Source organism: Eutrigla gurnardus (genome assembly GCF_963514095.1).
Source record: "Eutrigla gurnardus genome assembly, chromosome: 1".
Taxonomy (NCBI): domain Eukaryota; kingdom Metazoa; phylum Chordata; class Actinopteri; order Perciformes; family Triglidae; genus Eutrigla; species Eutrigla gurnardus.
The window spans coordinates 1,213,845-1,231,132 of record NC_139915.1 but is presented as its reverse complement, the minus strand read 5'-3'; the positions used below and the strand labels follow the sequence as shown (position 1 = coordinate 1,231,132).

At 40.0% G+C, this 17,288-nt stretch overlaps 1 protein-coding gene across 1 annotated transcript in view; it reads right to left on the bottom strand.

Moving 5' to 3' along the window:
• adam10a (ADAM metallopeptidase domain 10a) overlaps window positions 1–17,288 on the bottom strand; it is a 24,837-nt gene extending 7,549 nt beyond the window's left edge. The window contains exons 1-8 of the mRNA XM_084011382.1: window positions 17,135–17,288; window positions 11,675–11,825; window positions 5,522–5,640; window positions 4,018–4,176; window positions 2,338–2,438; window positions 1,799–1,960; window positions 1,477–1,569; window positions 1,178–1,361 (exon numbers count right to left, since the gene is read on the bottom strand). Of these exons, the coding sequence (XP_083867508.1) occupies window positions 1,178–1,361; window positions 1,477–1,569; window positions 1,799–1,960; window positions 2,338–2,438; window positions 4,018–4,176; window positions 5,522–5,640; window positions 11,675–11,825; window positions 17,135–17,186 (1,021 nt within the window). The 5' untranslated portion in view covers window positions 17,187–17,288. The remainder of the gene's footprint in view (window positions 1–1,177; window positions 1,362–1,476; window positions 1,570–1,798; window positions 1,961–2,337; window positions 2,439–4,017; window positions 4,177–5,521; window positions 5,641–11,674; window positions 11,826–17,134) is intronic.

The window sequence follows — 17,288 nt, the reverse complement described above, 5'->3', positions numbered from 1 at the left end:
TACATCATCATATTCCATGTAGAGATTCTGAAATTAACTAGAGCCCAACCAAGGATTTAACAGAACTATTGATGTACATGTTACGCACCGACAAGGCTGTATCGTCACATCTGTGAAAAGTAATAACCTGATACATCTTGATTCTATGTATTCATGCAAGAATAACCCACTGAGCTTTACACACTGTTTGGTTTGTACTGCTAGTTCACTACAAACTGGATTTCATGTAGCTTAAAACATAAGTACCAATATGAAGATAACACTGCATGCATATGTACAGAATATATGGTGATAAAAAGAAATGTAATATTTTTTTAAACACAGAACTATGTTCTAAATGTGACTTTAGCTTTTCTGTGCTTGTCTAAAATGAAAATGCCAAAAACCAGATCAACTTGAAAAAGCACTGAAAAACACTTGCAGTTGCAATCAACAATAAGCCCGCCTGCTGCTGTTTCCCCATAATCCATAAACCCAGTCATGGGGAGGCAAACGCAGCTCCGGGTCTCACAGAAACAAAGCCAGGATACCAATGCACTTAAAGCAATCAACAATGTGTTCATGATGAGTAACTGTACACGAATGTGTGTTTACTGCATGTGTGCTTGTGCAGCTCATCCACTGAAGAATTAAAACAGCTGGTCACATCCACTAAGATACACTGTAGTTAGAGTAATAACCCCACAGCTCACTGCAGCTCATTCTCCTCTCCATCTCTTATCCTCAATCGATTCCTCCGGCTGACAGCTGTGTCTATCTGCTCATATTGATTGTCTGCGTTTGTCGCTGTATTCTTCAGGTTGAGCTGGTGGCATCGGAGCTCATTTAAAGGAACAGGACGGAGAAGCCACCATAACCGCATAGAAATGCAGAATCTGTTTTGGAATCAGAAGCGTTCTGGTTTTTGTTTGTGGTCTGAGTTGTAGTGATAATCCGTTCTGCCTAAGGATGTTGAGATTTTAAACTAAACTCATCTCAATTCAACACAATAACGGATGAAATGATGAGACGATTAGAAAATGTGCATTACTTTGTATCCAGTAAAAGATCAGTGTAGCAAAAAGGAAGACTAGTGTTTAACTGTCTGTGTTAAAACCCACCCAGCGTAAATGTCTCTCAGCAACATGAACTGACTGCCAGTGTTGTGTTTGAGTGTGTGCTTGTGTTGTATACGAACCTGAAGGAGCTCCAACCCAAGCCAAGCCAAGCACGCCGTCATCAAAGTCCCTGTCAGAGAAGACATAGGCCAGGCAGTAGTCATCGTGGTTCTGCTCAGAGTTGAGCTCCAAAAACTTCTCCACTCCAATGTTGGCAAAGCGAAACGGATTGGTCGAGTCTTTTTCATCCAGGGTGGTGTTTATCTGAATAAAGGAGAGTTTCACAGTTAAACAACAAGAAGAGAGAAAGCCCTTTGCTGACAGAGTAGCCAATTCAAAAAGTCTAAGCCACAATGGTCACTTTAAAGGTCCAACTCACCCTGATCCTTTTAACCATGAAGCTGATGTTTCGGATTCCCAGGAAGTCTGTGGCCTGGTAAATGGAGTCAATGGCCTTAATGTGGCTGGAGATCTACGGAGAAAGTGATTGTATAGAAAAGCAACATATGATAGCTAGTCTCCATTATTTCCATTGCATTAAAGACACTAAGCTTTGTCACATCCCCAATGGCTGCCATTTCTGAAAAAAAGGATGATTTCTTACATTGTGTATCTGCTAACCAGTTCTTTGATTTGCCAGATATGTGATTGTATTTATAGGTGCCTCCAGACTAAAGAGTGTGTACACTCGATGTGCATACCTGGGCGATGACCGCCTCTCTTGTGCCATAGAATTTGTAGAAGAGGTGGTCAGTCTGGATGAAGAGCTGGCAAGTGTTTTTCTCTTTTGCCGCTGCCCTCTTTCTCCTCAGAATAACAGGACCGTGGGAGTGCTCCTCCTCCTTCGACACACTTTTCACACCCTGTAAAAATAAAAATGTAAAACCAACCATCAGCATCAAATGGAAGGAAGACGGGCTGGGGAAGTGCTGGATCAAAGCCTAGCCGAATTAAAACAGCTCGATATGTACACCAAGTAGCTCCTATTAGAAGCATTTCTATTGCAGAGTAAAGTTTAAGCACCAGGCGGAGGAATTAAGTGTTTCAAAAGTTACGCATGGCTTCAACATTGCAAATAATCAGGTGTTTGATTGAAAGTGTACAACAATATACTCAGAGTATAAGGTAGTTTGGATACGAGATAAGATGTTTCTAATCCCATGAGCCTTGTCCATCTGTGTGTTTAATTATGAGCTGGAAGGAGGGAGGGGGGGGGCTTGGTGGTGATGCTGGCACTTACATTGTCCGGGTCCTCGACTGCAGTCGCCTGGAACTTCCTCATCCTCTCAAGCACTGAGTGGTCAGCACAGCCGCCCTCTGAGCCATACTTATGAGGATAATCTGGCAGATAGGGAGGAGATAAGGGCATGTTGTGAAGGCATTATTGAGCTCTTCAGACCATGTGTGATGAGAAGGTGAATCAGGGTGAATCAGGGTGTTAAGAGTAAAAAAAAAAAACTTGAATGATATGGGTTTTCTCTGACAAATCAGTGTTATCTTCCTCTCTTCTGTCTCGCTGAGCAGAAAAAGATTTCTGCGTTTTACAAATATTAAAACCAGCCTTTTTCCAATTTACAATTTCCAATTTAAACAACTGCTGTACTTTAAAGTTCTCTCCAAGCTTCTATGTGCACTGCATTGAATTTTAAAGGGCAAATGGGATGGGGCTTCAAACAAACACTGTAAAATATGAGTTTCCAGTCTTTTGGTTGAAGCAGCTCTGATCAGGAAATGGCAAACTAAAAGACTACTCAGCAGATTCTCACAGTATTTTCACACCTAGACTGCACATTGTGTACAGAGTGAGTGCAGTCTTCTGTTTTCATATCAGCAATACAACATTTCTGCAACAACATATGAATCTGTGCCCCACTACTGATGGCCATCTGGCTTCAGCTGCCGGCATTCCTGGATCATAAAAACCAGATTGGATTATTATGATATATAATCACCACCTCTGCTGATAACACAACCCTTTACTGGACACACCTTTATGGCAATCCCACATCAAATAAGTTACGGTGCAAAGTTTCCCAACATTCAGATCAAGGAGGTATGAACAAAGAGATTGATGATGGAAAATATATATGTGTGTGTGTTCGTGTACTCATTACTTGTCTGGAACACACACACACACACACACACACACACACACACACACACACACACACACACACACACACACACACACACACACACACACACACACACACACACACACACACACACACACACACACACACACACACACACACACACACACACACACACACACACACACACACACACACACACACACACACACACACACACACACACACACACACACACACACACACACACACACAGAGTGCAGTGAATCAGCCAGCCCAAAGCCAGGGCGGGGTTCAAATCAGACTCACTCACTATCTGCTAAATGCAGTTCTTCAGGCCGGTATCATAAATCTCCAGTCGCTGGATTGTGTTTCTACTCAATGCAATGTTTGCTACATTGTTTTCATCCACAACAACCACACCATGCATGAAATCCAATCATTACTTCCATCCAAAGTTGACTTGCCGTTTTATTACTGAGCATCAGTTAAACGTAGTCTGACCTGAACAACGGAGATATATTTTTGCTGCGTTGTCAAATTCTGCTTCTAGTGTAAATACTGACCCCCATACAGGACCCAGAGTAAAATCCTACTACTACAGTCCGTCAAACATAACCTTCCCAAGCTCGTCAGTCTAGTCTTGGAACTGCTTAACAATCCGCCCCTTACTTCACAACACATACCACATCAACGTCACAATTCTGTTCCATCTATCTGAAGGCAAGGAAGTGACAACCTTTCCCTGTAAGTGTAAATACGATGTGGACACGGACAACCCTCTGGACCACACAGTGACTTTCAGCAAAGCAAGTGCAAATACTCACTGATGTCATCCTCGTGATAGATGACGGAGTGGAAGGGCAGATCGTTGTTCTTCAGGTACCTCTCCGAGGGTTCCACATAGTATGTTCCTTGGTGGGTTTTTATGAAGCCCTCAAAGCGCCCATCGACCACTGAGCCGTGGGTCAGTGTGCCCTCTTCACCTGAAGCACAAGAGAGGAATTCAAAGCATATATTTCATATGTAAAGAAGGAGATGATAGAAAATACCCTTCCATATCTAATACACAATGAAACACAACTGATGAAAATATTCAAGCAATTTAAGGGTAGAAATCTACAATTTTAACAAATGGACAGTGGCATTTGAGTATGACAACTCAATTGTTTGTATTTTAAAGAATGGTTATTGTTTCAGTGATACTAAATCATTTATTTGACACATATCATTTTTGTGATGAATAAAGGGAGCCAATCCAAACGAGGACTGTGTATTGACACGAATCTGGCGATACGATACATATCACCCCCATGCAGGGGTTATGATTCAATATATTATACTGTTATTATACTGTAAGCATGGTGATATATTGGGAATTAGGAAAACTGTCATAGTATAAAGAACAAACCACCTTATAAAGTCATAAATCATGCACGCTTGCATTTATCACAGTCCCAGTAACATCTAACATTTGAGTACTACTTCGAGAGGGCAAATTTGCAAATTAAATAAAAACTGAGTTAATCTTTGTGCGTAAACTTGTTTTGGAGAATCGATACAGTATCAAAAATCAAAATGTCGCAACACTCAATATTATTTATATTTTCTTACACACCCAATCCAAACTGTTGTTACACAGACTGCAGATTAATTACAGTAATTGCGTTTGCAAGATGACATTTGGCTTCCTGCTGAATCTGAATCCACCTTCATTTTTCTGGTGAAATTCAAACACGTTTCCTTGGAAGCTAAACTCTGTAACATTCCCAGATATCAGGAATCTTGTCCATTAAAAGTACACAAAGCAGGACTCCTCAAGCTTATCATTATGATTACAGGCATTTGTGAAATGTCTCGCATGAAATCCCTTTATCATTTTACACACTCAAGATATTTTGTTTATAATTTCTGAAATTCCTGAGCTGATTACGGATACAGTGAGACGGCACCTTCCTGTTTCTATGGTCTCTTTGCTTCACAAACACCGATGACAACAGGACGAACAGACTTGTTTTTCTCTGTTCTTTTGAACGCTGCTGCAGACAGGCAGCAGGAAGACATCCAGGAAGGGCAAGGATTAAGACCGGAAGGAGAACCAGGAGAAACAACTACACTTTGTTTCTCTCAAACATGTTCTAGAATGCTGCAGGTGAAAACATCATCCCTCAGTTTACATTTTTGATGATTGAAGACAATCAAGTATGTAAAAGAGAGCTCAACAAATAGGAACATTGAAATGGACAAATAAAGGCACCACAGTTAGTAGTATAGACACTTCCTTTGTAGAAACTGTGCTTCTGCCAAGGATGTGGAAACAGCTGGACTTACCAAATAAATCTCCACTGTAAATATGGGATGTATCAACGGGTGTCTCCTCTCCTGATACTTCAATGGTGAGATCTGGGGAAAATATAGTTGTATCCCTCTTCATCCGCAAGTTAAAATATCTAAAAGAAGAATAGGAGAAAATGTGTAATTAGCATAAGCATAAGATAAATCAAACGCGATGCTGTACCGTCACATTGATGGTAGGGGCTCCAAGGAGCGCTCGAGTGTGAACATATCAGAATTGTCATAGTTCAGTTTTGCTTGAAATATAATTGCAGAAACTACAGCAGCTTCTACAGCTCATTTCTATTTTTCCGTAAATCATAAGACGGTTTACACTGGTTAGCTTCAGGATAAAATAAGTAGTTTAAAGAATATTATTTTATACTAAAATTAAGCTGCAAATAGCTTTTTATATTTATGAATAATTAATTTAGGCTACCAGGTAGAGTACTCAGTGGCCATTTAGATCATCTACAGTAACATGCCTGATTTAAAACAAATCATTAACCAATGAATTGGATAAGTAGGTAGAATTTCGGTCACTTTTTACTGGACTTTAACGTGCTTGTTGTTGCTCTCGTCTGTACTGCTGTGCTCAGTGAGTTAGAAGAAGAATTATGTCATGAGGGAAAGCACATGAACATTTGTGCACAGCCATTCGACTACTTTTTTTTTGTAATCCTCTCGTTAACATAACCATGACGTCAAAGAATAAAAAGACAAGCATCACATGAGGTGCACATGAGCCAGAAACCTGAGGCAATGTATGGAGCATTGTAGAGGAATACTCCAGGACTTTGTTTAGTGATGACAAGGTGTTGGACTGAACCATTTTAGTCTGAGCTTCCTCCAGATGACTCATGGCTACCTCATACTGAGCCCTTCATGGACTGTACCATTTTGGTTTTCTTACATTAGCACAATTTTTTGTATGACGCCCCTTTGTTTGAAGTATTTTATGTCGGAGAACAAAACACTGAAAAATATTAAGCTTGTAGACTCTATTGCCCATGTCATTAAAACTCCACCAGTTCATAATACAGGTTATCAGTTGCATTGTGTTGTCTCAAAGCCCAAAATAAGATAACGTGATGACGTCATCAACAAGATTATTTCTACATACTGTGGTGAGCTCCCACTTCAGAGAACATCACATGACTGGTTTCACAGGTTGCGTAGCTCTCCCCATGACAAGGCAATGTGGTACACCATTAACACGAGCTGATGGATTTCACAAGAATGTGTGTTCAGGAGGAGAAAATGGGCCAAGGTAAAAAAAAAGAAGAAGAGAGATTTATGAAAGAAAAAAAAAAGGTAGAACATTGCAGGAAATGAGAACATAACAATATGAATATAGCAAAACCCATTAGAAAGTAAGCACAAGAGACAGAGAGGGGAATGTGGGAGGATTGGGAGTGAGAATATTTGTGAGATAGCAGATAATGTGGAAAAGGTCAGAGACAGTCCAGGATATCCTAACAGGATGAACCAGCATTCAGTTTTCCCTTCATCTGTCCTCTTCTCATCGGACATGCACGCCTTTTTAATACAATTACGATATCTTCTTGGGGCGTTCCCGACTAAGAATTGACATTAGACCCCGACATACCAAGTCCTGCCTTGAGTCATTGAATCATGTCATAAATTCCTACGTACATTCTGCTGCGTCTGCTCTGATTAATCAATGCAAGCCTCTTCTTTGATTTTGAAATAGCCATAACAGAGAATGTAAAACTGGAACAATTTGAAGAAAAAAGAGAGAGAAAAAAACTGCCAAACGTGTAGAACAAAGACTGCAATATTAACTATTTGAAGTCAGCATTGTGACGCAGAGATCAGCTGGCAACAGATTTGGTAGACTAGTATAATTTCCACTGCTTGTTATTCATCCAGACACACAGACCCATTACAGTTTCCTGGCCTTATCCTACATTATTGATGGCCTCTACAACGATCAATATGACCTCATGACTTCATCTACGCTGAATCAAAAGCTCAGTCAAGGCATGATACCAGCATGGCACGCTGGCCACAGACAGAGATTAATTCAGAAATAGATTATTCAGTAAGAAATGTAATCTGTACTTTCAGGGATCTGCAAAGGCATGTTGAATGTTCGCCAGCCTCTGTGCTAAACTATGCTGTCCATGCAGTTTTACAAAATATTTTTGAGAGAAGCATCACTGAGTTAGAAGCATTCAACATCATAATTAACTCTTTAAAAATGCATTGTGCAACGTTTTCACATCCTCCTCCATGAAACAGAGGATCGAGGACTAAATTAAATCAATAATATCGCAACAGCTACGAGTGATGGTTATTCTATAAATTACTTTTACACCGTGAGATGGGGCTGCTGTTGTTTATATAGCTATTTTAACCAAATACCCAGAATGCCCATATCTTTAGACCACAATTCAAAGCTAAAGATCAAGCCTGTGTGCCAAATGTGCAAGTCGGGGACCAGAACCTATTGAATGGACTCGTGTAATATGAATACGCAGTATATGTATATATGAATACGCAGTATATGTATATATGAATACGCAGTGACACACAAAGATGTTTGGGCACAAAGACGGAATAGCTTCATTATTTTGTATTTAAGGCTATTGCCGATTAATAAATGTACAATCACATTATGCAAATAAACAAACGGTCATTTATAGAGCCACTAGTAGGGGGACACTTTAAATGTACAACAATATTTAAAAAATATAAAGATAATAAAATATAAATGTATTTAAAAACTATTGCACTATTTGCATTCCGTCACAATATTTTAGTTAATTTTCTCTGATCCATATGGAGATTTATTGCGTTGGTCCAGTCCAGTTATACGCAACCAGTTCAGGGAATCGCTCTGCAGATACTACAGAAAGGAGAGATGACGGGACACTTTACATGATGCATTTATTGTACACTACTCGGGCTGAGCTCCAAAACTATACAGCCACTGGCTGGTGAGCAGAGCTGCAGCGCCTGGCTATGGTGGGTGCAGCTGTGGCTGTGGATATGGTTATTGCTCAGCCTACAGCTGCAATTGGGGTGAAATATATGATGCTATGGATATGGCTACTGTAGTTAGTGTGTCTCAACCATGCTCATAACAAAGCAGGGCTACAGCCACAATAATAGCAGTGGCACCCAACAGCCAAAGCTATATCATCCCATGGCTAGTGGCGGTCTACTACACAATATATAATACTATATCATAATACAGCTCAGCCGTTCTCTGTGGATCAGAGCAAAGGCAAAACCTATTGAGAGGTAACACAACATTTCAGAGGAAAAAGTGATGTACAAACTAACCGAGAAAGAAAGAAGGAGAATTAGGAGAATTTTAAGTAACTAAAAAAAAAAGAGAAATTCACAGCATCATCCAGACGAAAACACCGACAGCCAAAGAGGAAGTGGATCCAGGCTGTGCTACTCATCTCACAGAAGCAGCTGACTGATAAATTATTCAGACATATCCCAAATGCTGAACATACTGACTCAAGCATCCGACAGTCATACACTTTGCTCAGTAAGCAGGCCGTCTGGAGCCGAGTGCCCTCAAGACATGTCTCCGGAAATAGTGTTCCTACAAAGAGGCCACTATTACTGTGTAACTAGTAACAATCAACTATACGCCACAACTTGAAACTGTTGGTGTTGTTTGCTCACTGAACTTTCATCCCTGAAATAAGCACACACATGCACCCTTATTTGAATCAGCCGTGTTTGAGTAACTACGATCACAATTAGACAGCAGATAAATGTGAAATATATTCCTGTGTGTGATAATTAAATTCAAAAGCATTAAGGATATTACATATCCTGCTATGTGAGCGTGGGCCTCTGAACACTGAGCTCCTCTTATTGCAAATCTTTTAATATATTTTTGTGTTACAAATGGGAATAAAAATAACCCCACAAATCTGTTTAATTATTGGAAAACTGGACACTAAACCAACATTTTCGGCAACTCCGTTAGTAAAGAAGCCCTCCACAGAGATAAATGTCAACCCAACCTTGTTCCCCCGTCTCATCCAGCCACAAATACTCATCTGGGAGGGCATACAGAAGAGAGGTTTTCTGTGGTTACACACAGCCCGGCCTCGGGTTTTCACAGAGGGAGAATGTGTGTGTGTGTGTGTGTTTACACACACTCGTTAACATAATGAATTCAGTGAGGATATATAGAAGAAAATACTAGCGTTATGCCTGCTGGCTTGGTTCCGTCTATCTTAAAGCCAAATTCATCAGGATTATGGAAACTGTCATTGCAACCGTTGACAGCCTTAACACCAGAGTTAAATCAAAGTCTCTCTGACTCATAAAAATGAAAAAATGCTTTCAAGACTGACTTGTATAAGCTTGTGCAAGGGTATATGATCCAACCATGTGATGCTGATGAGAACTGGACCACTTATAACAGTGTAATAACCTTTTCTTCCTTGTCAATGTCAACATACATCAATGAAAATTCTAAATATTTGTCATAATGGCATGTTATATTACAGCCAGAGGCATTAAGAGCTGCTCATAAATCTCTCATAGTGTTGTTCCTTCTCTCCTCTCCTGTTCAATAAACTGAACTGGAGTACACACTTTTGAAAAGTATCTGCCACTTGTCATGGTTGGTGCAGTACTACTACTCTGCTACTTAGAGCATATGAGAATCTGTTTAAAGTACATAAACATACTGTATGTCCATTTAGTCAAGATTCTGCATCATACAGCAAACCACCTCCAAATCAAATCCCTCTATAAAATAGTGTTTATGTCCATTTAGACACCCAAAGTGATGATGCTGTATTACGCTGCGGTAACCTCCCTAATACAGGCAGAGCCAGCGGTTTCTCCCAGCCAGCAAAGACAGGAAAGAGCACACAAACACAGGAAAGGGATCCGTTTGACAGGGCTTTGATAACACACAACAGACAGGCTTGGTGTAAACTAAAGCAGGGGGAGCGTGCTGAAAAAACAAACTTATGTGCTGCTAAGGTAGAATATTGTAAGGCTCTTCAACATGGGAGTGAACAGAAAAGGACCATTAAAAAAGCATTTCCATTAGTAGGAATACACCCAGAATTACAATGGGACTACAGTATATTCAATATATGTTACTGTGTGTGTGTGAGTGTGTGTGGGGATACTGAAGAGTTGATAGAACAGATTAAAGGCAGCAGAAAAGAAAATGATTTGGTTTGTGAGTAAAGGAAAACCAGCGAGTCCACATTTTCTGTCTGTTGAGGCGCTATGCATTCCTAAACTGGGTAGTAGGAGAGAGACAGGTGTGACTCCATGTTTCTTGGGATTGTAGCATATCATTACACTCTTTGAGCCATGTCATAGGATATGTAGCATCTCCACTTTTTGACTCAGAAATAGGGATGGGATGTAGGAATTTTTGTATTGCAAAACCACTCACAGTTGATTGTTGTGAATTTCCATTAATCGGGATAATGGTAATAATGGTAATATATTTAAAAAATACAGGATACAAAATACATTTTAAATGTATTATCCTTTATTTATGTAGGTACGCCTATGATTCATTCACTAAAAAGGATATTCACAAATATATACCATGTAAAGTAATAAAGTGTCATTTTCATTTGGTTCCATGCCTACTCAGAAATGTGAATTAAAACATCACATTTTTCATTATTTGGTAGAAACTGAACCACCAGTCTCACAGAGACATAACTGAAGGACAAACCCATCATCTAGGCCTCGTTGTACATTTTAAGCTTGAACATTTAAACAGTGTTCCTGCCTGAAATAATCTGTTTCCAAATCAGTGGTGGGCACCAGTGTACTCAGACTACTTGATAAGGGTTCATCTCCAATTCCATATCATTTAAAACTGTATCAGAATGAGGTGGAAAGGGAAGGATTTGTTTAGAGCTTGCAATCATGTGGTTAGTCTCGTCTTTTCAGTGATTTAAATAACCGCAATGTGGCCACCAGTGCTCTCAGAAAAGCCTCCAGAATTAGTGGTAGGTATCTTTTAAACCAGGTATATACATTCAACACACGATCAATGATGTTCCCTCAAATGTATAGGTTTAATTAAACGTCCACACATCTTGGTTGATGCAGAGAAAACAGCAGGTACTTTGTTATACTTGTGAGGTGTGTGCTTGTAATTAAACTGACCTTCCATGTGCACGGAAGTCCAGGTGCACGGTCCTGTCTTGAGGAGAGAGGGCCCTCTTGGCTCTCTGATGGCTGCTGTGCAGGACTTCTGTGTCATATGATAAACCCTCATAATGGCGGATATATTTGTCCAAAGGTTTGCCAAACTGACCTGAAAGACAGTTTAGAGGCCTTGTCAACATTTGTCAGTAAAACGATTCCCAGCAAGCGCAACATTTTGCTTTTTTATTTTACTATAATTCCCAGTTCAGTAGTATTCATTCACCTTATACAGAATTTGCTGACAAAACAGACATATATTAGAGCTTTCAACATGTTGGTTTCCACAAATGATTCAAGATAATCACTTCATGTTTGATCCTTTTGGTGAATCTTGTTTACAACATCATTAATCAGAGCATATGATGAACAGTGAGCTCTTTTTCTCTAGGACAGATTATGCAATCAAGACTTGGATTAGAATGACACAAATTCTCAACAGCAAAAGCATTGCACATCTCTTTTGAAATGTCATTGTAGGAAAAGCACAGGTTTTGTAATAATATTAACAAAGGCCAGGAAACTGAAACTGAAGCAGTTAAATAGAATTTGGCCATCATTAATATTTACCTGTGCCTTCCGTACAGTGAGCGGTCAACATGTCATGAAAAAAAGGATGAATCTCTACCAAAGTGACCAGTTATCATATAAGCGGTCACAAACTAGTGCTTAACGGGCTTATTCAGTTTACTGATGGGACCCCTCCGAGGTAATCCTGCCAGCTTTCATACTGAACATGTCTTTGTTCTTTTCACAAAGACAGAGAAAGTCCGTTTAAAGCGCAGATGAGGAGCACATGATGCACGTCAGGTGACCGAGGTTCTGTTTCAGTGGGACTGTATGTCATTGTGCGAGAACAGTGACTGAATTTGCTGCCGGCTATTTAAATGCTAATGTTACATTCCTTAGGCAAAACAGCATTCTACTAACTAAATAGCTGCCTGAAGATTGGGATGATAATAAGAAATGCTCTGTTGTCTACTAAAGCAAACTTTGGAAATAAGTTCACAAGGGCTTATTGATCCTCTTCTACTCGCCACCAGAGATGTTTGTCTTTTGTATGAAGGCGGGTGGATGTTAAGGCTGAGACAGCAGATCAGCAGGATAGGCTCTTAGGAGCAGTTTTGACATTTGGAGTGGTCTACAAGAATTACAGTTTTCGGTGAATGGACGGTGATTACTTCTGTTCTGGAAAATGCTCAGGAACCCCCTTATTGTATACCAATGGAAAATGTCCAATGTCTCTTGTTCTTCACAAGAGGTCATTTTACACAGTAAAATGCATTTAAAAAACAAAACAAACCCCAAAGGGTCTCACTACAGTGAAATGGCTTCCATGCACACTAACATCATGAATACAATTGAGCTCATTGAATCCACAAGAGTCTCAGCTTTCCATTTATACCCAACGATAGCCTGTTTTCTAGTTTCACATGATACCGGTACCTCTTGCTCTAAAGGTCTGCTACAGCCTCTGAAAGGCCGTCGCTGAGTCAGCTGAGGATACTAGCATCCCCAAGGTGTAGAAGAACATTCTGTAACAGTTTAGATCAGGGAACACATTAACCATGAACTAGTTTCTTATTATTCTTATTAAGTGGTTTACAACAACTCCCTAACTCACTATCAATAAGCAGTGATTAGGAAATGATCGATGGAAAACTCTCACAGTAGTTAACGGCCTAGTAGTTGCAGAATATGATCATGCAGAATAAGGCATTAGTAAGTGATTTATAATGGCTTAAAAACAGCCAATATGCTACTAATATGCATGCTAATAAGAGACTAGTTGGTTAATATGTGTTCCCTAATCTAAAGTGTTACCGAACATTCCTACCAAACACGTAAGTGAAAGAGAAATAATACACATAGGTGCTCCATATTGCCTGTTTGTGCACTGTTATGTTCATTAGTGTAGGGCTTCTGTGTGGTGGGAGACACAACTCTCCAAACAGGGAGTGGTTGTACAAAGCTTGCAACAACTTGTCCATGAATGCAGCAAGAAAATATTCCAACCATCAGCTTCTTCTAAAGCCCCTTTTCAACAATGAAAATAGAGACAGCAAACTAGAGCGAACCCACATTCAGCCTAAAAATAAACAACATGGGCTTTGGAATGAGAGAGTGAGGCTGTAATTAATCAGGGGATATGTTGATTTTGTACAGAAGAAATCAACACTGCCAGCTCACATTGTCCAGACTTGCCTTCTCAGTAGGATGTGACAACCCCAATATAATGGGCCAGCAAAATGGTGAGTTATGAACACAGTGGCTTGCATTATAACGTAGCAGTAAGTCTGACATTTGGGATTTTTCTGCTCTTCAAAACATTAAAAAAAGAAACAAAAATGACATAAAATAGGAATGTCGCAACTACTACTTCATAATTTTGCATGTACACTAGCATCCTGGTTATTATCAGGTCGACTGAGGTAACCCGTTTGTTTGAGCATGTAAACATCTCATCTTGGTTTCATATACCCAATTACGCCCACATGAGTGACAGAAACTGACAGAGATGTCAGTCAAAGACACAATTGATCATCTAATAGAGACATCGGAGTAACCAGGATGTAAACATCCCATTCTAACAGGCAGTGCCTCAACAGTTGTGTTTGATACTAAATGAAAATTACAACAAATAATTTAAAAACTGCTGTCACTCTCAAGTTAACTGTCTTTTAATACAGAGGTTAACACTGGGCAACAACAAAATGGCGTTATTAAGAGGTTTTTTTATTATTATTAGAGGATTATTAGGATCCCAAAACTCAGGAGAAACTGGAGTTTTCCCTGGATGTGGTGCTGGTGCCAGGATGTTTTTGAAACTCTTAACTCTCACCCATGGGGCTCAACTGGTGTTACAACATTCCCACCCGACTGAAACACAGCATTTCATTTGAAGGGCTGCCCCCACCGCCCCTTATCTTAACATGGTCAATAAAACACCTTACATTTTTTTGTCGTGGCAATTTAAACAAATGTACCATTATTATTGGGGCTATCAATGCCTGTTAAAAATACAGAGCTGGAATACATACACAAAAACATAGGGAATAAAATAGGAATACGTGAAAAGAAAATGGTTAATAGAATAGCAAATAAGTTAAGGTAGAATGTATTTTTAATAAATAAAAACCTAATTAAAACAAACACAAAGACACTAACCAATGGGATTGATAGCAGATAAAATAACTACAAATCCAAATGTAAAAAAGAGGTCAAATTATACATGGTGAACTCCATTTAATTGTTTTAATTATTTTAATGTAAATTAAACCCGTTTGAATTGATTTTGATTACACTCAACTCTCTTTCTTGGGCACATTTTGTTGTCAGTATACTGAAAAGATACACTGAATAATGACCTGAGGCAGCAATCCCACGTAATTTGGAACTAAATAAATAGATTACCTCACTAAGCGGCAGTAGCTTGCATTTCTGGACAGACGGCAACAAAAGCTGAGAAAAATATAGCAGTGAAATTCAAGAGCCTCAAGTGCAGTTCTCGACAGAGAGGAAACCGCCGGCAGAGGAGGAGCGTCTCAACTGATCTGAGTCACTTCACCGTGTATGCTGGGGACGGCAGGCTAGCTAACCCACTTAGTTATTGCTTCAGTTCTGTGTAACACACAAGTCTGTGTTGCCCTGAACTGTCAATGCAACATTTCTCAAGAAAAACACCTGCAGTGTAAGCAGACCAGTTTACAGAAGCTCTGTCAAAAGTCTCTGACACTCCGACTTCCTCAGAAATGTTCACAACACTCACAAACTACATTTTACCACCCAATGCTTTCCCAACTCGCCTGTCATATTTCATACATTTTAGGGCAGTGTGTGGTTCACTGGAATGCAGAAAAAGGCAGCACTTTTGATTCAGATCAGACTTGTTCACCTTTCTGATCCCTTGAGAGGATATAAAATGCTTCTCTCATTGTTTTATCCACATGGCCCCTCGATGCAGCTGAAGCACTGCTATGCTTCTGCTTGGTCAACCAATAGAAAGATGCAAGGTTAATAAAAGGAGAGAAAATGGATGGCTTCTCACCTAAATTTCACACTTGAACTAGCAGTACTGCAGAAAAGTCGCTGTGGTTGTTAATGTGCCAGTCAGAAGCAAGAATGATGTCATAGCACTCGGCCTAATTCATAGCTTGTACTGCGAAGCTTTATGACACAAACGTTTGTGTATATCAACACAGACAACAGGGTAAGGGCTGCAGAACAGCAGAAATCCTATTAGCTCATAGCAGTTCTGCACTGTGCCAGCATTAAATCATACATGATAAAGGTAATGCTTTTTCTTGTTGTGGTTTTGTATGCAGTCTGGCTCACCCTGTGCTTCTCAGCGACTTGTGCTGTTGGGTTGTGAAACTGAGTGGCATCCTTTTAAAAACCTCAGCAATATTAATGTTGTCAACGGTTACAACGGCTACCAATTGCTGCATTTACTCAAGTTGCTCGTTTTTCCCGATATCCATTTCTGCACGGTGTAAACAATCACAAAATGTTTTTAATGTGTCCATTTTGATGTTTTGGCATTAAGTTTGTGAAGCACTTTGGGTTGTATGACATCTGGGTTAATGAGACCTAAATCATGAAATTACTTGCATTTTCATTTTCTCAATTAACCACAGTGGAAGTTTTGCCGTGTGTTTGACTAATGGTGACTCACGGAGCCCGGGAAATTATGACTGAAACCATGAAATTACAGCAAGCTTCACCATCAAAATACCCTTGAAGAGATTCAATGTGACACTCCTTAGATAATAATACTGTTAACGAATATTTTATGGAACATGTAATTATTGTAAGGCGTTTACAATAATTCCATAATAACCACCTTGCTCATATTATAATATATTAAGCACCAAGCTCTGCGGACCACAGACACCTTTAGGTTCAGGTCATTACAGGTCAATAGTGGACGCATTACATCAGGCTTCCAGTCGCTTTGGCAGACGGACAAGAGCTGTCAAACGTTGCAGCAGCGCAGCGTATCAAGTAGCCTGCCAGCTCAGAGTAACGCACTGTAGTTGTGTCTATATATATATACATATATAAATATACATTTTCTGTAACTTCCAAGTGTATTCGCTCATCTCCTCGCCATTCAAACTGTAGACGTTAGCCCCGTGATGTCAGTTTACCCCCCAGGGGGTAAAAAAACGGCTGTTTTTCTGTGTGAACACTCAACTCGTATCACCATGTCGATTAACTTTACCCAACCAATCAGTAACCTGGCCTCTGTACGCACTGCTAACCAGTAAACACAAGTTGGCAGCCTCAAAACACCATTATCATTAGCCAGCTAGCTAGCAAGTTAGGTAGCCAGAGTGCAAGTGCTTGATCCGATTATCGCTAGCTCCCCCGCCGATCACCGAGCACTTTCCTCTCCGTCTGAATCGATGGCAAACTTACCCGTGATGTCTCGTAGACAGCACAACAGGACAATTACTTTGACAAGTATCATGTCGAAACTCCCCGAGAGCCCAGTAGACGAGCCGTGCGAGCCAGCGATGCGCCGCTGATTGCTTCTCGTTTCGTTTTCTTTCACTTAAAGGTATAGTCGCCC